Genomic DNA, 27,940 nt, shown 5'->3' with positions numbered 1-27,940 from the left:
TATTATTAATAATTATTATTAATATTATTATTTGTACTAAACTGTGAAATAAATTGTACATTCAGTAATTTATATTATAAAGTAAATTAGGATGCAAATGTCAGATTTATCTGGTAAATATTCTATTTACGAGATATTTAAATATCATATTTTTCAGATAATATAAATGAAAATATTTTTTGGGAAGAGAACATTTCTAGTGATATATGTGGAATGAGATACAAATGTAACAACTGTAACAACTATGATTTATGCTACATGTGTTATCATGGAGACAAACATGACATGAGCCATAGTTTTACAAGATTGGAGACACCACATTCACTTGGGTAATAAAAAAATAATTAGAAGTAAAATTTTTTCGAGATCTTTCTTTTCAGAATTAAGCTGCCACCACGTTTAGCTTCTCGAAAATGTCAATTGAGAGGTATCTTTAAAAATGCAAGGGTTATTCAAGGCATTGATTGGGATTATGGTAACCAAAATGGAGATCAAGGTAATCTATAACCATTGTTTAATTATGTATACAAATATACAGTGTCTCAAAGTTAACATTCAATATTTTACCTACACTATAGCGGTTACAGCCCATAACGAGTCAGTACATGTTTTCTAATATCTTAGAAACCTCATTTTTAATCAGAAGTGTTTGATTTAAATCAATTTTTCAGTAAAAAGGTTGATAGGTTATACAGTGTTAGTACAAAATTTAAAAAAAATCTAAGAACAGAAAAATCAATCTTTTTAACAAAAAAATGGAAGCGAAGAAAACCGGTAAAACAAGTACAAAATTTTAGATCGATGTAACGGTATATTCTGTTTTTTTTTATTTCCCAGTACAAATAAAACATTTTCTGTCCAATTACTTACCTACAAATTTACTCTTTCTAAATTATTTTTATATAATTTTAATAGCCAAATAGTCATTTTTAATGCTAGAATGTGAAAATTTTTGCAAAAGAATTTCGCAATTGAGTATCAAACATTTTTATGAAAACTGTATCCTACAGTTCAAAAATTAGGTATTAAAAATGTGAAGAAAAAATGTTGACATTTCTAATTAATTTATTTGACATGTATGCCATCTACCACTTACTGCATAAGCATATATTTTAATATAAATATTCTTTCGCCCGTCAGTATCTGTTAATCAAGACACTATTGCAGTGAGCAAATTACCATCCTCAAGTGGTGTCAGTTTTCACAATTCACAATTACGACTTTAAATTTAAGCGTTAAAAGAAATTATTAACTGTTAAATTGATTGTTAATTAAACTAATTATTAATAATTGTTAAAATTTATGTTTCTGTTGATAATAATAAATTAACTGGTGAACAAATTCTATCACCTATACTATAATTTCATTGTTTTTTGTAGGGATGTAAAAATCTTTTACATCGTAAAAGACTTTTACGATTTGTAGATAAAAACTGTTGTTTTAACACTTAAGAAATATCACGTAAAAGTCAACTTTTAGTGAGTTTTCGAAAAACAATTTTTTACAATGAGTTTTAAATATTTTTATATCTTCCTGTCACTGTTTTTAAAGAATATTGAGTACGAACTGTGTGTTCACAAATTCCATTTCACATTTTTTCAGCTTGCATTACAAAATTTCTAAATCAATTTTACTCCAAAACAGTAAAAACTATCAAATTTTCACAAGAGTACCTTTCCACTGTACAATTTCTAATTTTTGGATCAGTTGAAGGGTCCGCATGCCAGTGACGGCTCTCGAAAATTGCAGTGATCATATTTTGATAATGAAACATGGGTTTTTAGGGGATGATTTTTTCTACATCCACATAGACAGTTTTATTGATGAAAGAATTTCGAATGAAATTTGTAAAATAAAATATTAAAATAGGGGAAGCCGACCCTAAGATATCGAAAAGAGTTACGCATATTTGCTAAATATTTTCTTTCATAATCAGTAGATAGGTCTTTTTTAACTCGTGCAAAATTAATTTTTCTTCAAAGTGATATCTATTTAAATTATAATTTGGTATGAATTTCATAATGCTGTAACTTAAAAAAAAAAATGTAAATTTTTCGAAAAAACAGAAAACAGCTATTTATATCTATAAAAAAAATATATTTTGCAAATATATGTACAGCGCCGGCCCTTTGAAAGTGAACGACTCTTATAAGCAAATTGTCTATCATACTAGTTCTAGTGAGCAAAGCAAATCCAAAATAGGTAGCAAATTATTTATTTTTCCAATACTGAAATATACTATACATTCCAACGGCCATTCATTCGCCGTCACCGAGATCTGTTAACGAAACACTTTTAGCCGTCAGAAAAACGCGATTCGTAAAGTTAATATTTTGTCCAAGCACCATTTTTGTCTATAACATTTGCCATCTAGGTGGCATTGATAAAATTAATGTTCTTGTGTAATCCTCAGTGATGTTATCCCATGCGTTTTCAATTGCCTCCAAAAGTTCTTCGGCCTTAACTGGACGGAAGTTTCTATCGTAGATTTTTTTCACCATATATCCCCAGGCATTCTCGGTAGGATTGAGGTCAGGGGACTTTGAGGGCTAAGGTAAATCATCGATGTTGTTATCAATGAACCGTTCTGACAGAACTCTTGAGGTGTGAATTGAACAATTATCCTGCTGGAAAGTGAAGTTCTGAGAATACAGGTTACGGATGGCACCATAACATTTTCCATTATGCACACATAGCTCAGTCCAGTGAAGCGCTCTTCCATTCTCCAACAAACACCATGCCCTTGGCAGCTTACTCAAGCCAGTACGTTAATGAAGAATCTTCCGCTGCGCCGCTGTGAGGGTTTCACATAAAGCTCCGAATTAGGGATGTGCGATACGATACAATAATTCAGAGTATCGATACTTTTGCTCCGATACCCGATATTTTGTATCGATATTTTCTATACAATACATTACGAGTATCGATACTCTTGCCTGTATATCGGAACCGTACGATCCGCGCGCCATTATTCTATGGCTAGAAATTGGCCTCAATGATTTGGGATCGAGGGGGATTATCCCTCTTTATCCTGCCTCATCTCGTGTAGGCCTGGACAGCCTTCGTAGGTGGGCCCCATCCGTCGTCTACCCCGACCGCAAATGCGGCCGGTGTAGGCGCTTTGTGGGACCTCCTTTTGTCCTGGCTGGGCCCCGCCGGCTAGGGCCCTTTCTTCTGGCGCTCTTCTTGCTTCGCCGGCTCGTCTGTGTAAACCCCGGGGGTAGTGTCATGTTTATGTGTGGTATGGTTGGGTAGGGTAGTGCGGCTATGCAGCCTGGGATGCGCTTTGCTAAGGTGGCCCTTAGGCTAGCGCGGGAGGGGAGGGTTAAGGAGGGTATGGGGGGTGTGTATGTGTGTGTGTGTGTCGTTGTCTTCGTTTCTTGATCCTGGCTGTCTCTGAAACAGAAAAGGTTAGCGGGCAGGGGGGGGGGGTCATTGGGGTGGTCACCCAGGGTCAAAAAGTTGGTGTCTAGGTCTTTTGTGTTTGTCGGTCACGTCGGGTACGTAGTCAACGGCTTGCCTAAGGAGGGGATTGTCATGTCTAGCGGCTACGTCAAATCGTTTCTCCGCGTTTTGTCTTATTGTCTGTGTAGCGTTTGTGTATTGTAAGTCTCGTAATATGTCAGTGTTTCTTACGTACCAGGGCGCGTCGGTGGCCGTGCGGAGGGCTATGTTTTCCACAGCCTGTAATGACTTTAAGTGGCTTTTTGCCGCGTGACCCCACGCCGTGGAGGCGTAGGTTAGCTGCGGTTGAAGTACCACCTTGATAAGCGTTCGCTTATTCCTTAAACTGAGGGTGTTTCCACCTTTGAGTAAGGGATAGAGCCTAGCCCTGGTGGTCTTCGCTCGCGCCACCGTCTCCACGATGTGCGGTTTCCACGTGAGACGCTGGTCCATCGTCACGCCCAGGTATCGTGTTTGTCGATTCCAGGAGATAGGTTCCTGGGATAGTGTCAGTCTGTCGAGGTTTTGTGGGATTTTTCGTTTGGTAAAAAGGATAGCCGAACTTTTGTTGGGATTAATTTTGACTTTCCACCTGTTGCACCAGGTTTCAAGTTGGTCTAAGGAGTTTTGGAGGAGGGAGACGGAATATCTAGGATCTACGGATTGGGATGTGATTGTCAGGTCGTCGGCGTATAAGTATATGTTGGTGTTGGGGGGATGTGGGATATCGGAGTTGTAAATGGTGTATAAGTCCATGGGACGGGTGGTGGAAAGGGAATCTTGGATTTGGATGCGGAATTTACGGTGGTGTAGGTAGGATTTTATGAGTTTGGTAAAGGATATGGGATATTGGTTGGTGAGCATTTTCATCAGTAGGCCTTCATGCCAAACCGTATCGAAGGCCTTTGCGACGTCCAGGAAGACAGCACCAGTGTACTGTCCCCTGTTGAAGGCCGCCGTGATGTGCTCGGTAAGGCGAAGGATTTGGAGTTCAGTGGAGTGATTGGGTCGGAAGGCGAACTGCTCGTCTGGAATGACTTGCAGTTCTTGGGAGTGGGTTTTTAGACGGGTTAGGATAATTTTTTCTACCACTTTGCTCATAGCCGGGAGCAGGCTAATGGGCCGGTAGTTGGATGGGATGGTGTGATCTTTGTTGGGTTTTGGGATAAGGATTATGTTTGCTGTTTTCCAGCGGATAGGGAAGTGTCTTAGTCTGAGTGTCGCGTTTGTTATGTTTAGTAGGGCCGTGAGGCCCTTGTGTGGTAGTCGTTTAAGTGTCGTGTTCTGTATACTGTCGGGTCCGGGGGCTTTTCTGTTTTTAAGTCTGCGTATTGTCAGTCTTAGTTCGTCAGGTGTTGCGGGGGGGATTATGTCATTGTCTGGCTCTCTGTCGACGCGTCGGGCCGCGCGCTCAGCCACTATCTCGAATTCCTCGTCTTCGTCGGGCAGCTGAGGCAGTCTACACTGCAGTTCCAGGCTATCGGCGAAAGCCTCGGCCTTTTCCTGGTTCGTGTAAACCACCCCCACACTACCGTGGATTGGAGGAATTTTACGGCGAGCGGTCTGTCGCAGGGCCCTCTGCGTTTTCCAGAGGCTGTTGTCTTGTGGATCCAGCGACTCCAGGTGCCTAGCCCAGTTATCCTGGGCCAGTTCATCCAGAGCCGCCTTCACCCGTCTGTTAAGTACGTTTAAGTCATGTCTGTGTCGGGGGAGGCGGGTGCGGGTGGCAAGCCGTTTCGCACGTCGTCTGTCACGTATTAAGTTTTTTATGTCATCGGGGAACCGTACGATCCGAGTGTCACCTATTATTCAGCAGCATAATATATTAGTAGAAATAATATTCCTTTGTGTCCATCCAGTAATGTTGCACGTCTGTTTACTGGTTACAGATTAGGGCCTTTCGATTTGGCAAAAATAATAGCTATTAGTAACTAATAGCAACTTAGAGTTACTCTGAACTGATTGATATTAATTGCTAATAAGTACTATTTTTGCCAAAACGAAAGCCCCCAATTTTTTATTGCTGTTATATATGTTTGTATTATGTTATAAAAAATGTCCGCATACTTACAAGTGAACTAATTTTCAAATGGAATTTCTTCTGTTGTTGCTTCTGGGCTGACATCTTATAATTAACATTTATTTGTTTTGTCACAATACTCTGTATCGAAAATGTACCGATATTTTAAGTATTGATGTTTTTCAACACGATATTTTACTGTATCGATACTATTTTTGCGATCCGTATCGATATAAGGTATCGATATTTTCTGCATTATCGCACGTCCCTACTCCGAATACCTTGTATTCTCCGGTCGGTAGACATGGACAGATACAGGTCAATTGGAGCAAAACTGAAAATTTTTCTCGTCCGAAAATATAACATTCTCCCAAAAGTTGTCTGGACTTCCTAAAAATTGTCTTGCAAACTCTAACCTCTGTTCTTTGTGCTGGGGAGTCAGAGCAACTTTATTTCTGGCCACTTAGTTCTTCAGCTCCGAATCTTTCACCCGCTTCCTTGCAGTTTGCACTGATCCAGGAAAATTCGTCTCAAAGGAAGCTAGTACTGCCATGTCAAAAGGATTTATTCTTAGGTGATCAAGGAATAGAATATCTTTAACGGTGCATACTTTTTGACACCCACCTCCGTGAACATAATACACATGGAGACTATACATCTATCTAGTCTCCATGATAATACACGTGACCCTCCGCATTCATTTTTTTTGAGTTTAAATATGCTGTTCTTGCATACATGCAGATCATCTGCAACGACCAACCATTCTGAAGTAAAGTTATAGCTCTCACTTTCTCTAGTTCCGTTAAACGTGACATCTTGAATTACCAAGCAAATTACTAATGACACTGATAAAAACTTGTCATAATAAGAAAAGTAGACCACATCACATTAAAAAATAAATCGGCCACTTTCAAAGGGCCGGCAGTGTACAACCCTTTTCGAGATCTCATTTCGACCACCCCTATTTTAGTTTTTAATTTGCGAACTTCATTAGAAATTTTTCCATCACGAGGGTTCTCTCTGTAAGCCTAGAAATTATCCCCTAAAAAACAATAAGGGGCTCATGCTTCATTATAAAAATACCCCTCTCCCTTCCATTTCTCGACTAAAATTTAGAAATTTAACAATTACATTCACCACATAATAGTAACACTCGGTTTCAAATTTCATTATCCAGTGACAGCTAATTAGAATGATTTGGTAATATTTTAATAATTTAAATAGGGATAACTATAGACCGCAGAATATTTGTTGAGATAGAATTCCAAGAGAATTATCAGAACTACCGTAACAACAACAAACCTTTGAAGTAACAACCACTATTTTAATTTCATGTGAAATTTTTTCATAGTGATAGTTCTCTGTATGAACATAAAAGTCATTTCCTAAAAACCAGTGTCAATCCGACATATCATTATTAAAATATGACCCCTTTAATTTTTACCAGCTGCCACTTGTTTCATCTTAAGGGCCCCATATTCTTTAAATATTGTTTTCCGCAAAGGCAAATAATTTCAAACATTTAATAACTGAATAATCTAAAGTTTATCAAATAATAGGAATGTTATGTCATGCCACCTGGGTATTTTCAAAGACGCCGCAGTAAAACGAATAAACAGGTGCAAAAAACGATCAAACCATCAAGGTTTTAGGTACTGAAATCTACGAAAATACTAACTTTTTTATATATAATTCCACATGTAAATATTCTTATAACATTTACTTTCTTAGTCCTACATATAGAATTCTTTACTTTTATTTATAAGTACGTGAAAATAATTCTTAAAATGTTGGGTTAGAATAACAGCAAACGCATGTTTTACAAACGCTTTTTTTTTAGTTATTATTTTATTTGAGTAAATTTAAATGGTAACAATGAATAAACAAAACATCAAGGATTTTATTTTTGTGCTTACTTTTGTTCTACACGTTTTACTTTTAAGGTGGCCATATTCCCGGCCGAGAAATAGTGAAATTTCTGGCCTTTTTAGGTACTGAAATCTTTGAAAGTAAAACGTGTAGAACAAAAGTAAGCACAAAAATAAAATCCTTGATGTTTTGTTTATTCATTGTTACCATTTAAATTTACTCAAATAAAATAATAACTAAAAAAAAAGCGTTTGTAAAACATGCGTTTGTTGTTATTCTAACCCCACATTTTAAGAATTATTTTCACGTACTTATAAATAAAAGTAAACAATTTTATATGTAGGACTAAGCAAGTAAATGTTATAAGAATATTTACATGTGGAATTATATATAAAAAAGTTAGTATTTTCGAAGATTTCAGTACCTAAAACCTTGATGGTTTGATCGTTTTTTGCTCCTGTTTATTCGTTTTACTGCGTCTTGAGTTACAGAGGTTTTCTTGTGCTCTGTTCTCATTACCATTTATCGGGAACCACACGCATGCGGCAAATGTAGGGCGACCCAGGTCTCTGGTAGGCCACAGCCACGTCCCCGAGCCTGCCTTAGGTCATCCATCCAAATTCCAGCCTGCGTCCGTGATGCTTGCCGCGGCAGATCGAAATCCGCCGGCCAAACACCCGGCTAGGCAGTCTCCGCTAGTTAAATATTGGACACTAATTTCGGGACAACTTGCCGTAGTTCTAATGCTTAAACTTAAAAAATCTACACAACTGTCACATATTTTATACCTTTTTTATTGCACAAAATAATAAAAAAAAATATGAAATATGTTTTAAATGATTCAAGCAAGTGACTTATTATTGAATCAATTTGTTATGGTGACGATATATTGTTTATTGTCATTAGATCGACCTGGTATTGTCCTCCGTATAGATAGATTTAACAGTCATGATTCTTGGAGGTCAGCGGCTTATGTAAAGTGGCTAGAGGGAGAAATACAATTGTGCCGATTGGGGTACAAGGGATATTGTGACATACAGTTTGTGGAACCTGCTCCAGACAGCCGTCTTTACTATCCAGAACATTTGCCAGTTTTAGGTAGTATTATTTTCTTTTTATGGAATGATAATTTTTAATTTATTTTTGCACTTCTAGGTCAATCTGAAGAGGAAATGATGTTACTTGAAGTAGTAAGAGAACAAGAGGCCATTCAGGTAGAAATTTTTTTTTCTAGTTTTTAAATAGATTTGACTAAAAAGCAACCCCGCCTTTAAATTTTTTACTTTTATAATTTCATCACTAGAGCTGTCATAATTGGCCGCACACCAAAGGCGTGCGGATCATCAACATAAAAATAATGTGAACTATGATTATAAGAATTATGTCATTGTATCATTGTGAAATATGTAAATTGTTTTTCGCATTGTTGCCATCGGATGGGGTCCGTTATAGACGCATCGTCAAGTATGTTCCAACCCTTGTTTCAGCGAAACTTATTTACGTCGGTGATAAAATTCTCTGAAGAGAACGACCGTTCGACATCTACTGATGTAATATTTCCATAATTAAATAATCTACTTTCAAGCTGGTCTGACATGGTAATTTCCACTCGGAGTTGTATTTATTCCAGTAGGAATGAAATGTTTTATTATTTACTATATCAAATGATAGGTTGCATGCAATCAGTATGAAGATTAAATCAAACATAAGTTGAGTCTTCTGGTTTTTGCAATTTTTTTTTATACGGGTCTGTACAATGTTTAATACTTATTACTTTATGTTTATTAATATTTATTTTAAACGTTTTTATACATACACAATGTATATACTGAAATTACATTATTGTTTATATTTTTTTAGTAAAGGAAAGTATTGTTCGTTATTTAACTGTCCCTATGACCACATGCACTTTAAATAACAAGTGTTGAGTGCTGGACATATTTACTATTGTTAAAGCTATGATGCTGACTTGAGTACATCATTTATTACTCCTTGGCACATTGAATGATTGAAACCGTACATTTATAATAAATTTATATAATATATTTTTCAAAACGTAAGGAATTTTTATGTTCAGATACACTTTATTTTATTTTTTTATTCAACATTTTTCAATTAATTTTGTTAAGATACTGTTATAAACGTTATAAGAGTACGCTATTAATTTTGATATCAAAGCAAACTTGTATGAAAAAAATCGAATAATTTTTAGTAATAACAAACATTTTTATATATACACTATTTTTTATATAATTTGTTATTTCAAAAAACATCGAGTAATGTACATGTTGCAGCATACTGCATATTATTCTATTTTTTAATTAACAATTTTGTTGTTTATAACAGTAACTTAACAAAATTAATTGAAAAATGTTAAATATAAAAAATAAAGTGGAGCTGAACATAAATATTCCTTCTTACTTTTTGAATTATATTATGTGTTTATTATAAATGTACGGTTACAATCATTCAATGTGCCAACTTAAATTTCTAGTCACACTGAGCAAGCACGTTTTCCAAGCTTAATTTGAGATAGCATGTTTTCGTACTAAAGCGTCGATATAAGAAATCGTTCAATTACGTACAGGGAAATTGGCTAACTTTAGCCCATAATTTTCTTTTTAAATATAAAAAAAAACAACAAAAAAAAAAAGTACCATTTTACATATTTTAAAGGAGAACAGATTATGAATAACTTTATTAATAAAAAAAAGTCTACCATTTCCCACATTTTAATCACAATTGATTTGGTAAAACAATAAAAATCAAAAAAACTTTGATCACCCTTTACCTCATAAATAAAAGTGGATCCATGTTGATAGCACATTTTTTGAAAAAGGGTCATAATTATTTAAAACTACATGGAGCATACTGAAGAAAGTAATATGAGTAGTTTATTCCAGAACATATTTTCATTTGTTTTGAAAAATTAGCTTGTGAATATCAAAGTAATTTAACATCAAATATTTTAGGATGATGAATATAATGATATAGATGAATCAGACAATGAAACTTTAAATGCAACTAAGGAAAGTTCTAAATTGGTTGGAAGCACTTCAAGGAATAATACAGCCAGTAACTTAGATCAACCTACTGTTAGTGACGATCAACTCAAAGTCAAACAATTAGAAAGCAAAATAGCGCAAATGGAAGAAAGTCAGACCTGTGCTGTTTGCTTGGAAAATAAACGTGATATTGTCTTCTTATGTGGACATGGCACTTGCTCTATTTGTGCCGATGCTCTGGTGTCTTGTCATTTATGCCGAAAAACTATTGAAAAGAAAATTCGAATTTATTAGAAATCATTTTCATCGTTTTTATCATACCAAAAATTCAGTCAGTAATTTTAAATATAGTAACATTATTTTATCCATATAGAACTATACTGCTGCAAATTATAATTTACTCATAAATATACATCGTAAAGACATTTAAGTACATCTCATATACTCAGTTTAATATAACTATAATTTTAAAACCAGTTTTACATTTACCAATTTTTGATGGTATAAATTAACTAATTAATAGATAAAATTCACTATATTTAAGGCAAATGTGATCATTCATAATAACAGAAGACTACAGATCATAATAAACTTAAAATTTTTGTCAGACCAACATAACTAACAACAAATACTTTTTTTAAATTAGTTAAAGTTAATATAAAAATAAATGTCAGAATTATACAATGTAATCAATCAATAAATTAGAACCAGTTCTATTTCTAATTTATTGAAGCTGGAAGATTTATGTATTATGTGGTGATTAATATAATTCAGATCCAATTTCTCGATCAGGGTATTTTCAAAAACTGGTAAATTTTGTAAAACAGATTTTACTGGATTTAGGTGATAGAATAGGCAAAAGTATTTTGTATTAAAAGATATACTTATTGCATAATAATTATTTTTAATATATATTAGGTATAGTATACTTATACTTATTGACTTGTTATATAATTTCAGTGTTTCAAATATATTTGCTGATGATTTACAATTTAATTTTTTTTGGTACCTCAAATTTTCAAAAGATGTGAAAATTAGCATGTTGGTATAATATTTCCAATATCAATTGAAGAACCAACAGATTGACAGTATGTACCAGGTTTGGTCGCTGACGCAGTAACTCGGCATTCAAATATTTTAAAAATTTGTTCCTATATTTATTTAGCCATACAGGTCTGGTCGAACTAAACGTGGAGGTGGTAGAAATGTATACGCCCAGTTGAAGAATGCGAGCGTGGGCAAAGAAAAACAAACACAGTTGCATTGTGCTACTGGGCAATAAATCTGAGCAGTTGACAAGTGGTTGATAAATTGCCCAGCAGTGCAGTGCAGCAATGGGGAATTTGCTGTGATTCAGGTAATTTTAATTTATTATAGGCACCTATCAATCAACAAATTGCAAAAGGGAGAAATAAGAGGGATATTTTGTTTACTAATATTATCACAATATAACATTTTGGAGACCTTTTGAAAAGGACAAAACGAAATTTACCACCAATAGAATAAAATTGATTGACATAAATAATTAAAATATGTTGTTGGCCAAATGAACATATAATAGAAATTTCCTACACATTATACACAAATTATTACAATTTTTTACCTTTAGCAGAAAACTTTTTTAGGGACGCCTATGAAACTCATTAAATTTTATTACTCGGCGTGTTTTTGCATGTTCAACTGACTTCGGAAAGACTATATGCCTCTTTCATAATATTAGATTTATTTTTACTTGCCATCCATAATTTTGAAATGTGTTCAATAATAAAAAAAATATTTTCTTGTTTCATAGTAAAATGCAAAAATATTAATGAACAGTAGTAAGGTATAAAACATGTGAAGGAAAATGTTCTTAAAATAGTATAAATTTTCAAAATCAAATTTAATTTTTACTTGGAAGGTTTTTTATTACCTGGTCAATAAAAATGTTAATAATTTAAAAGAATTAATATAACAATTGAAACAGTGCAACTTATAGAAAAGAATTGATGGAAATAAATATGTTACTATACTGCTGTAGATAGATTATTTTCTTACTTGATAGAATTCAAACTTCTATGTATTTTGATATTGATATGTCTTGTGAAAAATCCACTACCCTTCCTTCTTTCATCTAAAAGAGAAATAAATGAATACCGTAAGATTCTTACAATTTTAAGATGATTTTCAATTTACTGCTTTATAATCCAGGAACATATTTTTAAATGCTCGAAAATCCGAAAATGTTGACAAAATCTCAAATACTTCGCCATCCAACTCATTCTGCTTATTTCTGAAAGTAGAATAAGCTTATAAAATACCTAACTCTAGATATACACGGTGTCATGTTTATACTTGAAAGAAACGGTGGTTCTGCTTGGAAAAAAGTGGAAATAGTTCATATAATTTTTTCTCATTAACCTTGCATTTCCAAGATACAGGGTGTTAAAGTTGGTTATTTAGAAGTGTTTTTCTTGAAGAGAGACTGCTGACCAAAATGTCTACACTAAGATAATTATTCAATTTTTATAATTAATTTTCTAAGTATTACTCATAAATAATAGAAAGAGGTAGAATGAAATAAATTAAATATTACTCAAACTTGTATAACAAATTACTCTTACTGTTTCCCTTTTGATTTTTATAAATTATCTTTTAATCGACCAAAGATAAAATGTCAAAGCTTGTACATCCATTATCAATATCAATTGTGATGTAAGAAAAACATGCAAATTAACCTTGATTCCCAACAGCAGTGGTGTGGATGCGGGTAGTTTGAAACGTGTCATTGAAAGAAAAATATGTTAAAAGTAAAAATTTCTTAAACATCCTGAGGAAAATTAAGGTAAAGTTCTGCTCACACAAAGCGGCAGCAGTGAATTTCAAAACACTGACATGAAAAATTATATTATTATGGATTTAATCTAATTCGACAACACAAATTTTAATTATCACAAGATATCAAAATGACTTTATTGATTGTCATATAATCAGTACACTATTTAAATGAATTGGCCGACATGCATTTTGTGTATGCACTTGTAGATTTAATTCTTTAGGTTAAGTAAGGTAATATGTTGAGAAGTATTCTGGTCAACAAATTCCTTGTCCCAGTACTTTTAACTTTGACTTTGCAACTGACTGAAAGTGTCGAGCAAAATTTTAACTTATTTTAGAAAATGTATGTATTGTAGATGTGTAAGAAATCATTTTAAATAATAGTAATAATAAGAGAATAACAATTACAGCTCTATCACCTAACAAGAGTTCATGAAATTTCACTCCAGGACAATGACAATTTTTGTATTTAGTTCAAGAATAAACAAAACGAAAATAATGACAAATAACAGTTTTATTTACTGAGGAGTTATGTTTTATGAGAAATCTGCACAACAGTCGTGAATGGAGATTAGAGTGACGATAATCCAAAGGCAACAGTTCCCAACATCAATTTACTATTAATGTATACGCTGGAATTATCAGTGATCATTTATTGGGACTTGTTGAACTGCTACCACGTTTAAATGGTGTTCGGTTCCTAATTTTCTTAGAACACACTTTGCCAGATCTATTAGATGTGCTCTTGAATATTAAAGACCTATGACCTATGGTTTATTCATCATTAGTAAAATTTGGCATAATTCTTGTTATATTACACCCAAAAAGTATTTAGCTGATAACAGTGACAACTTACAGAAGAGTTAATTGTGACAACTGGCATGACAGCAGCACACTTAGTTTTTCTTTGATTGATTGCAATCATATACGGTGTGAAGTGAATGTTTTTTTATTAATAAACGAAAAGTTTTAAAGGAAAATTGCTAGAGAGGTAAAAGTTTCTAAAAGAACCAGTTTATCTAATGCGTATTTTTGGATATCGAGTTTTTACGAAATATAAAAGTTATGGCAAAAAATGGCTTGAGGGTTGGTTATTTCAACCCCTTTCGAGGGGTTAAAATTTTCGAAAAATACTCGCATCTGTATTAGTAAACAACCTGTAAAAAATTTGTTATTTGTACCTCGTTCGGTTTTCAAATTACAGCCAATTTTCATATTTTTTTTGGAAACTTTGATAGCCCATATCTCTTCAGGGGTGAACATTTTACTAAGGCGATTTTTTGCAGATTGTGTTCTTTTGAAATGTAGATTCACTGGTATCATTTATGCTACTCCATTCAAAAATACCCTGTATAGTTCATGCCTCAACAATTTCTCATACTGCCCGTTGTCAACAGTAGACATTGAACGGTCATTTTCCCTACACAAGTTAATATTAAGTGATAAACGTAGCCGTTTCACTAAAGAAAACTTAGAGAAGCACGTAGTAAAATGTTTTAACTCCTTCCAATATGCCACGGAAGCCTTGTCTCAACACTAAGGTTTATCAGGTAAGTGGTGTCACTTAAATTTATATAGGTATTGTATCCTCTACTTAGCCTTGCTCTTTGGTAATAGTACTATGTTGTGATATATTTTCTGTAAACATATTAATATTTTCATTCGTAATCTGACTCCACGCCGCACTAAGCCTAATGATGATGCATCAGTACAGTTCCCTCATAACCAGTTTGTTAGGCAATGGATTGGGCATGGGCAAGATGCAGCTGTAAACTGGTCTGCCAGATACCCAACCTTTATATTTTAAATAGTTATTCATGAAAGGCAAAATACATCAGTACTAACCATAGATTTAACAGTATACTATGGCAAAGCTGACTTTCCAGCTGTTCCAACATAAAACTGCAAAAGGGGCATACTGCCATTTCAAATTGTTTTCTAAAAACTTGAAGTTTATATGTAATTTTGTTTTATTAATATTCATTAATTCCATACATGATGAAACAATCCTAAGTAAAATCTGGAAACAAAAAGATCTTATACCTACCTAAAGAACAAAAATATATGTAAAATATTTTTTTGAATCATTACATTATATAACAATTTCAGTATACAATGTTATTCTTCATGGTAAGAAGCCTAGACGTTTCAGAGAAACTAAAGATATAGTTCTAAAATTGTGTAAACGGGTATTGTCAGATCTATCTTCAATGAAAATAATTCCATGAACATTATGCCAGCAGTTGTAAACTTTATTATTTTAAATGGAACATCTTATATCTTAGGTACTGAAATATCAACAAGTCAAAAATGTTAGAGGTTCCCTTCCCTATCCCTAAATTTAACCATTTTTAAGATAATCAACAATTTATAAAAATTTTAACACATGCATTTTAAGTCATTCTGGAACCTCTATCTATCAAAATACTTGAAAATTATACCAAGTGTTCCATATTTTACCTGACAGAACTAAAAACTAATGAATCTTTTTAAATTCAAATTCCCTTTTTTTCAATGATAATTACTGTTATATATTTTATAAATACCTTGTATATAAATTAATGTAGAATTGTGTATGTTTTTCTAGGATAGATATTGTTTTTGTCTATTTTATTTCTTTTATTTTTTTGTACAGCGCTCGATATAAAAGAGCAAATTTCAACGATTTTTGATGCATGTTATCACTGTGTGTTGGGAAGGAAATAAAATTAAGTAGTAAAAATCGACGATTTTTCATTTATAACCACTCCAAGATATTACTGTGGCGACGAGTTGTGTTACACACTAGTGTGTAGAATCCACGAACAAAATGACCTCTGAAAATCCTTCATATTATGGACAGTTAAGAGAGTTCAGTGCTGAAAATAGCGACTGGGTTATCTATAAAAGAAGATTAGAAAACTATTTTATAGTGAATAATATCAAAGATGAAAGTAAGAAGAGAGCTATACTGCTAAATTCTATGGATGAGGATGCTTACAAACTGATATATAACTTATCTCTTCCAAAGTTGCCTGAAGAAATAAGCTACAGATCGTTAGTTGAGTTATTTAACAAACATTTTAAAGTAGCAGAACTTCCATTTGTGGCTCGTGCTAAATTTTTTAGTGCAATGAAGGACGTGAAAGAGAGTTCTAACGAGTGGGCGGTTCGAGTAAGAAGCTTGTCATTGAACTGTGATTTTAAAGAGGACATAATCGACATGATGCTCAGAGATCGATTTATAGTCGGGTTCGATAAAGGGCCAGTGCAAGCAAGATTATTTAAGGAGAAGACCACGTGCACCTTTGCTGACGTCATTGAGGTGGCGGTGGCTGAAATGGCGGCGGAGACTTCCGGCAGGAGAGATCCCCCAGCAGTCAAATTGGAGCCGATTCATCACGTCACATCCCGGAGACCGAAACATGGAACATCCGCAAATTGATGAAATATTTTCCATTGAGGAAAAATTTGTTAAACATCCATTTTTAGTTAATGTTAAAATTGATAGCAATGTTTATTCTTTCCAACTGGACTCAGGAGGTAGCGTTTTAGCTATTTTGGAAATTTTCTGGAAACAAAATTTTCCTAAGTATAAATTATTTCCCGCTAATAAAAGCTTGAATGTTTATAATGGGGATGAAATGCTAACTCTTGGGATGTGCAAATTAAAAATTGAATACAATAAGGTAGTAAAGGATTTGGATATTTTCGTCATTAAAAATGGTGGACCTCCTATACTTGGCAGAGATTTTATGCATTTATTTAACTTTAGTATCAATCAAGTAAATTTTGCATCAGAAAGAGATACTGATTTTTTAATTAAAAAATTTGATTCAGTTTTTTCTCCAGGGTTAGGAAAATTTAATAGAGGTCCAATTTCTTTAAAATTAAAGGACAGTTCAGTTACACCAAATTTTATAAAAGCTAGACCATTACCTTTTGGTATCCGCGAGAAAGTTGAAATTGAAATTAATAATTTGATTAATTTAAATGTACTTAAACCAGTTGATTATTCCCCATGGGCGACACCTATTGTCCCTGTTATTAAAAAATCCGGTGCTGTAAGAATCTGCGGCAATTTTAAAATTACTATAAACCCTGTATTACAGATTGATCAGTTTCCGTTACCAAAGATTAATGATTTGTTCTCGAAAATGCAAGGCGGTGTCATTTTCTCAAAATTAGATTTATCCCAAGCTTATGCGCAAATACCAGTAGATGATGCATCAAAAGAATTGGTTACGATTTCGACGCATAAAGGACTTTTCCAGTATCAAAGATTGCCTTACGGAGTGGCGTGCGCTCTTTCGAAATTAAAAAAAATAATGGAATCTTTGATACAAGATATTGATGGTTGCGTTTGTTTTTTAGACGACATTTTAATTTGTGGTAAGGATATAACGGAACATACGGTAAGACTAGAAAAATTATTAGGTAGGTTACATGATGTCGGATTAAAAGTTTTGCCCGAAAAATGCAATTTTTTCTGTAATGAAATTAGTTATTTAGGACATATTATTAACAAAGAAGGTTTGCATACATCACCAGATAAAATTTTGGCTATAAAAAATGCTCCTTCTCCTACTTTGCTTAAACAATTGCAGTCAGTATTAGGAATGATTAATTATTATGGCAAATTTGTTCCCAATCTAGCAACATTATTAAGCCCACTGTATCAACTTCTACAAAAAAATGTTAAGTGGAACTGGTCTAGTAAATGTGAGGAAGCTTTTATCAAAGTAAAAAATATTCTTATGTCAGCGGAAGTACTAACACACTATAATCCTGAGTATGAGTTAAAAATAACCACGGACGCAAATCCATATGGCATTGGAGCGATGCTTTCTCATATTTTATATCATATTTATATCATATACCGGATGGTAGTGAAAAAAAACTTTAACCAATGCTGAAAAAAATTATGCACAAATTGAAAGATAAGGTTTATCAATTATTTTTGCTCTGTGTAAATTTAATCAATATTTATATAATAGAGAATTTATTTTAGTGACAGATAATAAACCACTTATATCTATTTTTAATCCTACGAAAGGTATTCCTCAATTTTCCGCGAACAGATTACGTCGTTGGGCAGTCATACTTTCAAATTATAGATATAAAGTGCAGTATGTTAAGTCAGATAATAATCATGCTGATTTTTTGTCTAGATTGCCAATAAATAGTGTCGAAAATGAAATCTGGGAATCACTTGATGTAGATTACGTTAATTTTTTTTCGAATAATGATATAATTTCAACAAATTTTGAAGAAATTAAAAAATATTCCATTGCAGATAAAAATTTACAAGATATAAAAAAATTCGTAACGCAAGGTTGGCCAAAATATGCTAAAAATGATAAAAAATTTAAACAATTTTATACAATTTGTAACGAGCTTACGATAGAAAACGATGTTTTAATGTGGAACAATCGTATAATTATACCAGTTATTAAAAAATCGTATTTTGTCTCAGCTTCACATCTCATTTAGGAATTGTAAAAATGAAGCATATTGCCAGATCGTACTTTTTTTGGCCAAACATTAATAAAGATATTGAAAAATTTGCAAACAGTTGTGAATTTTGTTCGGTAAATAAAAAAAGCCGGCCAAAATCTGAATTAAATCCCTGCAATGGCCAGAAAATGTTTTTTCCAGAATCCACATTGATTACATGGGTCCCTTTTTAAATAAATATTTTTTTATAATTGTAGATGCACACTCAAAATGGATAGAAGTTTTTCCAACGAATGCATCTAGTTTTACTTTTCATATATAAATTAATGTAGAATAGTGTATGTTTTTCTAGGATAGATATTGTTTTTGTCTATTTTATTTCTTTTATTTTTTTGTACAGCGCTCGATATAAAAGGGCAAATTTCAACGTTTTTTGATGCATGTTATCACTGTGTGTTGGGGAAGAAAATAAAATTAAGTAGTAAAAATCTACAATTTTTCATTTATAACCACTCCAAGATATTACAATTACATTAAAAATATCAAATGTGCACAAAGTAATTTGTTTGAATTAGCTTATTTTCAAATTTACTTTCTGTCATCTTCTGTAAACAACAAAGAGCCTACTTTCATTTTTCTCAAAAAAATGTACGTCATCAATTTTTAACTATTATACAGGGTGAGTCAAAATTCACTCCCCAGCGGCCGGATATAAGTATATTCTAAAATAAAAAATAAAACAAAAATGTAGAATACTAAAATCTCAAAAGCGGAGCTGTTTTCGGAAAATTTTGTAAAGAAAAATTCAAATTTATAGTTTTTTTGTTTAATATTAACACCATTAAAATCCATTTAAATCCATTCAAAATAAGAAATAGCAAAAAACTAAAATCCTTCCGGCTTTGGCTAACCTTCAATAACATTACTATTTTCGTTAATACACTTCTGCAATCTGTGTAGAAACTCCTGACAACATAACAGAAATTAGCTTCATTTATTTCCGCTACTGCTTCATGAATCCTGCCAATAACATCATCCTCCTCGCCAACAGGCGTAGTAAAATAAACCTTTTCTTTTATGTATCCCCATAACCAAAAGTCTATCGGAGTCAGGTCAGGAGACCGGGGTGGCCATGGTGTTGGTCCACCCCATCCAATCCATTTATTAGGAAAACGGCGCGCGGCGGTTCAAAATATGTCGTACTTGTAATGTGGCATGTGCGAGCACACCAACATACTGAAACCACATAGTTGCACGTTGTTGTAGAGGAATATTTTCTAAATTTTTTTTTTTTTTTGAGCATTTGTGGAGCTGTGATCAGTGTGAGGCAAAGATATGTACAGAGTGTTCAAGATTGACTGCATCAGAAATTAAATGTATGAAGTTAATAAAAGGAAGAATTTTGAAGTTCTATTGTAAAAGTTGCTTGGAAGATGAACCAAAAAAAGAAATAATAGAGGAAATCAAGAAGCTCAATACAGTGGTGAAGAAGCAAACAAGTAGGATAGAAACTCTCACTGAAGAACTACTGATGCTGACAAAAAAATTTGATAAATTAGAAGAAAAAAGTACAAAACAGAGTAATGTTATAGAATCAGCAGTGATAGAAATAAAAAGTAATGTAAACACAAAACCATTATACTCCCAGACAGTAACAGGCAATAAAGTAAATGGGAAAAATACTTCTAATAGCAAAGACCCAGTTTTAATTGTCAAACCAAAGGAAGTACAAAGTAGTGATAAAACAAAAAAAGAGATTAAGGAGAAGATTGATCCAAGTAGATTAGGTGCTGGAGTTGCTGGATTGAGGGAAGCGCATCGGGGTCAAGTGGTAATAAGATGTGGGAATGAAGAAGCTCGAGAGAAAATTCAGAATAAAATATGTGAGGAAATGTCAGGGGATTATGATATTAGAAAACCAAATTTGAAATATCCAAGAATTAAAATTATTGGAGTAAATGAGGAAGACGATGACACAGATGACAATCTCTTGAATGCAATAAAAGATCAAAATTTAACAGAACATGGATCAGAAGAAGGATTTCATTTGAAAATAATAAAAAGGATAAAAAAAGCAAATAGAGAAATTACATTAATACTAGAAGCTGACTCAAAGACACATAATATACTGTTAAACAAGGGCAAAATTTTTATAGGATGGTCGAGAGGCAAAGCTTATGATTATGTTCATGTTGTTAGATGTTTTAAGTGTTTTGGCTTCAACCATATGGCCAAGGACTGTAAAAATAACAATATATGTTATAAATGTTCATTGGAACATACAGGAGAATGTAAAGCCAGATATAATAAGTGCATAAACTGTAGCAATGCAATTGAAAAGTATAAAATAAAGATAAAAGATAATCATAATGCATTAGATCCAAAATGTCCTTGCTATATAAGAATATTAAACAGCATCAAAAGGAAAATTGATTATTTGGATGATCAATAGCAATTAGCAAATTTCAAAGATAGAATACATCATCGTAAACATCAATGTTTAACCTTGAACACACAAGGCTTTCTACATAATAAAGAGGAAATAGAACTACTTATACATACTTTACAACCAAATGTAGTTTGTTTAACAGAGACTCACGTTACAAATGATATACAGATATCTGAAATTGAAATAGATGGTTATAAACCAGAAATTTGTTACTCCAAAAGCACACACACAGGAGGAGTTATATTATATATTAAAAATGAAATGTCCTTCTACAATATAAAAAATTTTACAGTCGAACACAATCTTTGGTGTGTGGGAGTGCAAGTGCAAATAAATACGGACAATTATAATATAATAGGGATATATCATTCGCCAAGTGCAAGTACAGCGGATTTTTTGAACAATTTGGAGAGTCTGATAGAAGAATACAGCTCTAGTAATATAGACAGTATTATAACAGGAGACTTTAACATAGATATGTTGAGGGACACATGTTATTCAACACAGTTATCGAGAATTATTATGGAAAATGGATTTATACAGTTAGTAGGGGAACCAACTAGAATTACACAGAACACTGCAACTTTGATTGATCTGCTAATAACTAATTGTGATACTATAACACATAAAGTGCATCATACACCAAAGATAACGGATCATGCTTACATAACCATACATTTTCCAGTAAAGAGTAATAATAACACATATCGTATAAAGAAATGTTACAGAAGTTTTAAAAACTATAACAAGGATGCCCTACAAGAAATTTTAATTAATACTGAGTGGAACAATGACAGTGCAAACATTAATGTGTTGGCGGAAAATTTAATTAACTGTATTAAAAATAGTCTTAATAATGTTTGTCCCATAAAGGAAATTGTAGTTCCAATCAAATATGCAAATAAAATGTGGATTACAGAAGAAATTTTAGTGGCTATGAAAGAACGAGATAGACAATATGAAGCAGCTAGAATTACAGGAAGAGAAGAGGAATGGAATTCATTCAAAGAAAAACGGAATAAGGTAGTTACAATGATAAGAAAAGAGAAAAAACAGTATTATGAAAACAAAATAGACCATTGTAAAGGTGATTCGAAATTGATGTGGAAAACATTGAAACAAATGAATAAAGGGAAAAAGCATGTTTCTAAATGTATTAAATTTAATGAACAAGAAGTATCGGATGAATTGGAGATTGCAGAAAAATTTAATGACTATTTTATAGAGAGTGTGGTAGAGATTATTCATGATATACCAAAATTTGATTTGTACACAAGTCATGACTTTGGAGTTGATTGTAGATTACGCGAATTTAAAGTCATAGAAATGAATGCATTGAGAAAAGTTATTGATGCATTACCAAATAAATCAGGATGTGATGGGATTCCCACAAATGTTATTAAAGACACATTTGAAATCATCGGCAACAGGTTTTTGGATGTGGTTAATTGTTCTCTTCAGTCGGGCGTTTTTCCAGATGCATGGACTAATTCATTTGTTACACCTATACCAAAAGTTATTAATACTATTTTATGTGACCAATATCGACCAATCAATTCATTGCCAGTTTGTGAAAAAGTATTGGAATTGGTAGTTAAAGAACAATTAATAAATTACATACAAAATAATAATATCATCATATCAGTACAATCAGGATTCCGAGGAGCGCATTCATGTGAAACTGCATTACAGTGTATTTTGGACGACTGGGTACGGGGAATTGATAATGATACTATAGTAGTGGCTGTATTTCTAGACTTTAAACGTGCATTCGAAACCATTGATCGAGGTCTTCTTCTCTCGAAGTTACGAAGTATTGGAATTGGAGGAAATGTTTTGCAGTGGTTTTCATCTTACATAACAAAAAGAGGACAAAAAACAAAATATGGTGAGAGAGTATCTGGAAGAAAGGAAACTAAATATGGCGTACCTCAAGGCTCAGTATTGGGTCCTATATTATTTATTATTTTTATCAATGACATTCTCTGTTGTTTAACTGATTGCAAAATACATCTGTTTGCAGATGACACAATGCTTTATATGTTTGGTAAAAATGTTAATGATATTATAAGAAATATTAACGGGGAACTAAATAATTTATATGCATGGCTTTGTGACAATAATTTGAAAGTAAATATTGATAAATGTAAGTGGTTAGTATTAGGCAAAAAACATACATTGAATAAAATTTCGATAGAGGATTATATTAAATTAAATAACGAGAAACTAGAAAGAGTCCATCAGATAAAATATCTGGGTGTGATGTTGGATGAATGTATGTGTTTTAAACAACATACCGCATATATTGTTAAAAAAGTTGCCAAAAAAATTAATTTCTTAAGGCGTATATCTAAGGATTTATCATTTTTTGCCAGACTGACCATTTATAAAACGATAATTGCGCCACATTTTGAATATTGTTCAACGATTTTATTATTTTTAAATAACAATGAGATTCAGACTCTACAGAAAATGCAGAATAAAGCTATGAGGATTATTTTGCAGTGTAGTAGATATACTCCAATACAGGACATGTTAAATGCATTAAATTTTATAAACATAAAACAACGAATTTTGTTAAGAACGTTACAATTTATATATAAAATAAAAAATTTGCTCTTACCTAGCTATTTGCACAGTAGAATAACTTATGTAAGAGATGGACATGTTTATAACACTCGCCAAAAGGATGACTTTTATATAGAAAGACACAATTTATTAAGAACTAGTAAATCTTTATTTTACCAGGGTCTTATGCAATACAATAAGCTACCAGAATATATAAAAAATTGTAATGGGCCAGTTAATCATTTCAATAAGCTAATTGTTAGTTACATTAGGTCACTACCAGGGTAAACTTTTATATATTTCTATTTTAAGGATTTTTGTTGCTTGAGTTTATGTAACCGTTTGTATGTATAGCATTTGCTAAATAAATGTGTATCTACAAATCTGGCAAAATGTTCTCGCAAAAATTACTGTAATTTTCACCATTCAGTATTCTTGGCAAAAAATATGGACCTATGATCCTTTTCCCGTAAATAGGTACCTATCCGAACATTTACAGACCAATGTCTTTGCTGATTCTGCTGACGTTTTTCATGAGGATTCTCATAATGCCAATAATGAAGGTTGTGGTGATTGAAAACTCCTTGTTGGTTGAAATGAGCTTCATTGGTAAATAAAACATTATAGAAAAAATCTGGATTGCACTGAAATGCTTGCAATGCCTATCTGCAAAAATTTACTCTTAATTGGTCGTCTCCGGGATGCAGCGTTTGAATTGACTCTACATGATACGGATACAAGCTGTACCTTTGAAGACATCTATGGACAGTCGATTGGACATGATGCCTGTTTCTTGATAATATGCGTGTACTGGTGGTAGGATTATTCTCAACATCCTGCAGTAACCGTTCTTCCTGTTGCCATGCCAATTTTCAAGGGCGACCGGCATACAAAGAACGTTTTGGAGCTACACATCCAGTTTCCACAGTACGTATTTCTACATTTTGGATTTTTTTGTGATGGGGATGATGGCGATTCGGAAATTGTTCCCTGTACAAACGTTCGGCAGCACAGGCGTTATTGTTACAAGCTCCTAAAGCTTTAATCACATCGACGTATTCTCTGTTGGTATAAGCAAACCCTGCCATTTTGAACTCAACAACAAATACTAAAAGTCAAATAAATATACGTCACTGTCAAGTAAATCCGTGTCAACAAGATTTTTGTCCGGCCAATTGATTAGTCAGTCGAAAATTGCGCATTTATTGAACTAAAGTTAATAATTTATTCGAAAACGACTCCGCTTTCGAGATTTTAGTATTCTACATTTTTGTTTTATTTTTTATTTTAGAAAATATATCCGGCCGCTGGGGAGTGAATTTTGACTCGCCCTGTATATGTTTTTTGTATTACACTTTTGAGGTTTGCAAAGCTGTTAAGATGCTTAAGAAATTTTGACTATATTTGACTAGAATTCATGTTTTTTTGTATTATCCTGCTAAGTAAGGCAAAACCATTAAGATATTTAAGAAACTTTGATTCTTAAAGCCTGCATCAGACAATGCAATTTTGTTGCAGGGATTCGGTTGCTGCAATAGAATCCATGAAATTCTTCTTATCAGACTATGCAATTCTGTCCCGGCAACTGAATTGCATGAATTAGAACATGCTCTATTCCGTGCAATAAAATTGCAGGGATTCTAGTTACTTTTATGAAGATTTGTTTATTACCAACCTAGCTGTTTTTGGCTGTTGTTCTTCTTCTTGTTGTTAGTAACACTGTTGAAGCCACTATTAAAGCTATACATCAATTTACTTTTAAATTTTCATCCATTGCAATGTTTTGCTTGAATAAAAAATAATTGTTTACAAGATACATACAAGAAATTTTACATGTTAAAAATAAGCATGCAATTTTATCCCCACCACAAAATCCCAGTAATTTTGTCGTTGCAACTAAATTGCATTGTCTGATACAGGCTTAACATATTATTCCTTCAGTTATAACCACAAGCTACAAGCATCAATGCCATGCTATTTGGAATAAAATATGCTTCACACGTTATTCTTAAGACACAGTTAACAGGTACAAGTATACAAATTTTGACATTTTTATCTTTAGCCGATTTAAATATAATTAAGAAAACCCGTATATCACAACACAACAACGAAAATAAAAAAAATGTTATATCAACTACCTACAGTATACCTACACTATTTTTCCAAAAGACTCTCACCCATAGATCTAATATAGTATACTATTTATGCTCTCACCCCTCACTTATTTTCAAGTATAAACGGAATATCCTGTATATTTATACCCAATAATCAGATATAGCAAAATTTAAATCTTACTCTAATTCCTGTTCAAAATGTTTCATATTAAAGTCCTTTATTGATATTAATAATTTCTCTTCAAGATGTTTTTCTATTGTAGATATATATTTTTTGAATATATCTGTATAAACTAATTTATTTTCTTCTTCATTGTCAAACTCTCTCCAATATTCTTCCAAAAATTTACTCTGTAAATTCATAAAATTTTCATCCACTATAATTTCCTCTATGCGCCCAATAATTCGTGCGAAATAGTTATCAGCTTCGTCTGTACATGCATGGGAAATATTTACTTCTTCATCTATACTTTCTTCCACTTTAGAATTATAACAATTTTATTGAAATGATAATGAAATCTCTATTTAAATATCTGGCAAATTCTTACCTCCTAGCTCCGTCATTATTAACTTGAATTTGTCAATTTCTTTGGTAGTTCTTTTTTTAAGTTTTAGATGGTAGGATTTAAAACTTACTCGTTTCTATGGCAACAATAACTTAATACGAAATAGGTACTTTCCAATTGTCTGCACCTGAAGTGTTCTTCTAGTGTCCTATTCTTTAAATACTCCAAACTTAAACAATTGGAACACTTTTGAGAGAAACACGTATTTAAATAATTTTTAAAGTACTTTTTTTAATATTGCGTGCCAAAAGCCAGAGCCTAATATAAATTTCGCTTATTAAAATGAACAGTGCCACAAAATAATAACAATAATGAAAACATATTAAAAAATGCTAACTCCACTCAGTGTGGAAACAATTTCAGAGTATAAAGAGTTCATCAATAAAAGGATAAGATTGACGGGTAGTGGAAAACAAACAGGATCACTTTAAAAGTAAAATGTTCCAGATTATTGTAATGCAAAAAGTTAATCTGAAGTGTTCCTGAAGTGCTTCCGAAGTACATTTTGTCAAATGAATTGCTTAACATACTTAACACTTAATTTAAAGCGCGATATTTATCTGTCAGGGCAAGATTAAGATTTGAATATTTAGTTTTAGTATGATGCGAGTTCCGAGCGGGCAGCCGAGCAGAGCACACGTGTTTTGTGAAAGTGTAGTGCAAGGAGCAAATTCTACCTGCCTTTATCAAGGCTACCTGGAAAGAATCCCTTTCTTTCCTCTTAATCACCGACCGATTCTCGAGCGAGCGGCCGAACTGAGCGAACGTGTTTATTGTGAAGTGAACTGCATTGCAACGAGCAAGATCTACCTGCTTTTATTAAGGCTACCTGGAAAGAATCACTTTCTTTCCTCTTAACCACCGACCTAATCCCCGGCTTAAGCATAGAGGCCGTCGGCATCTTTGTTACAGGTACCTGTGCCGGGGTTATGCCCAAGTAAGTTTTTACTTTATGTATTAGTTATTTGCATTATTTTAGAATACATTTCTTTAAAATTGCGACCCTCGACAAACAACATACCAGACAGACAAATACACCATAAGACACGTACGCCCCCGTAAGGGGGCATCACCACACGACTCGCGCCATTATTCCATGGCTAGAAATTGGCCTCAATGATTTGGGATCGAGGGGGATTATCCCTCTTTATCCTGCCTCATCTCGTGTAGGCCTGGACAGCCTTCGTAGGTGGGCCCCATCCGTCGTCTACCCCGACCGCAAATGCGGCCGGTGTAGGCGCTTTGTGGGACCTCCTTTTGTCCTGGCTGGGCCCCGCCGGCTAGGGCCCTTTCTTCTGGCGCTCTTCTTGCTTCGCCGGCTCGTCTGTGTAAACCCCGGGGGTTGTGTCATATTTATGTGTGGTATGGTTGGGTAGGGCAGTACGGCTATGCAGCCTGGGATGCGCTTTGCTAAGGTGGCCCTTAGGCTATCGCGGGAGGGAGGGGGGGTAAGGAGGGTATGGGGGTGTGTATGTGTGTGTGTGTGTCGTTGTCTTCGTTTCTTGATCCTGGCTGTCTCTGAAACAGAAAAGGTTAGCTGGCAGGGGGGGGGGTCAGCCAGGGTCAAAAAGTTGGTGTCTAGGTCTTTTGTGTTTGTCGGTCACGTCGGGTACGTAGTCAACGACTTGCCTGAGGAGGGGATTGTCATGTCT

General features: G+C 33.4%; 3 protein-coding genes across 3 annotated transcripts in view; 2 read left to right on the top strand and 1 right to left on the bottom strand.

The window, feature by feature from the left end:
• The window catches only part of LOC108915038, a 26,431-nt gene extending 15,105 nt beyond the window's left edge, over positions 1-11,326 (top strand). The window contains exons 15-19 of the mRNA XM_018720986.1: positions 158-329; positions 381-496; positions 8,240-8,431; positions 8,489-8,547; positions 10,306-11,326. Coding sequence (XP_018576502.1) covers positions 158-329; positions 381-496; positions 8,240-8,431; positions 8,489-8,547; positions 10,306-10,632 — 866 coding nt within the window. The 3' untranslated portion in view covers positions 10,633-11,326. The remainder of the gene's footprint in view (positions 1-157; positions 330-380; positions 497-8,239; positions 8,432-8,488; positions 8,548-10,305) is intronic.
• A 913-nt stretch (positions 11,327-12,239) lies between these two features.
• On the bottom strand, positions 12,240-26,371 carry LOC108915037 (ADP-ribosylation factor-like protein 2-binding protein). Its single transcript, XM_018720985.1, has 4 exons — positions 26,271-26,371; positions 25,904-26,201; positions 12,514-12,610; positions 12,240-12,451 (listed from the first exon to the last, which is right to left on the bottom strand). The coding sequence occupies exons 1-4, from the start codon at positions 26,284-26,286 to the stop codon at positions 12,386-12,388; spliced, it is 477 nt and encodes a 158-aa protein (XP_018576501.1). The 5' UTR covers positions 26,287-26,371; the 3' UTR covers positions 12,240-12,385.
• LOC111692378 lies at positions 19,530-21,043 on the top strand. The gene has a single exon (XM_023456357.1). The coding sequence runs from the start codon at positions 19,970-19,972 to the stop codon at positions 21,041-21,043; it is 1,074 nt and encodes a 357-aa protein (XP_023312125.1). The 5' UTR covers positions 19,530-19,969.
• Positions 26,372-27,940: the final 1,569 nt, after the last annotated feature.

Source organism: Anoplophora glabripennis, unplaced genomic scaffold (genome assembly GCF_000390285.2).
Source record: "Anoplophora glabripennis isolate ALB-LARVAE unplaced genomic scaffold, Agla_2.0 scaffold1417, whole genome shotgun sequence".
Lineage (NCBI taxonomy): Eukaryota > Metazoa > Arthropoda > Insecta > Coleoptera > Cerambycidae > Anoplophora > Anoplophora glabripennis.
This window is presented reverse-complemented; position numbering and strand designations above follow the sequence as displayed.

Excerpts from the sequence above, each read along its gene's own strand:
- LOC111692378 (XM_023456357.1), top strand. The coding sequence starts at position 19,970 with ATGAAGTTAATAAAAGGAAGAATTTTGAAGTTCTATTGTAAAAGTTGC.
- LOC108915037 (XM_018720985.1), bottom strand. Across the intron at positions 12,611-25,903 it reads CATTTTGAACAGGAATTAGA|AAATAAGCAGAATGAGTTGG; the intron begins GTAAGATTTAAA and ends TTCTACTTTCAG. Across the intron at positions 12,452-12,513 it reads TGTTCCTGGATTATAAAGCA|ATGAAAGAAGGAAGGGTAGT; the intron begins GTAAATTGAAAA and ends TTTCTCTTTTAG.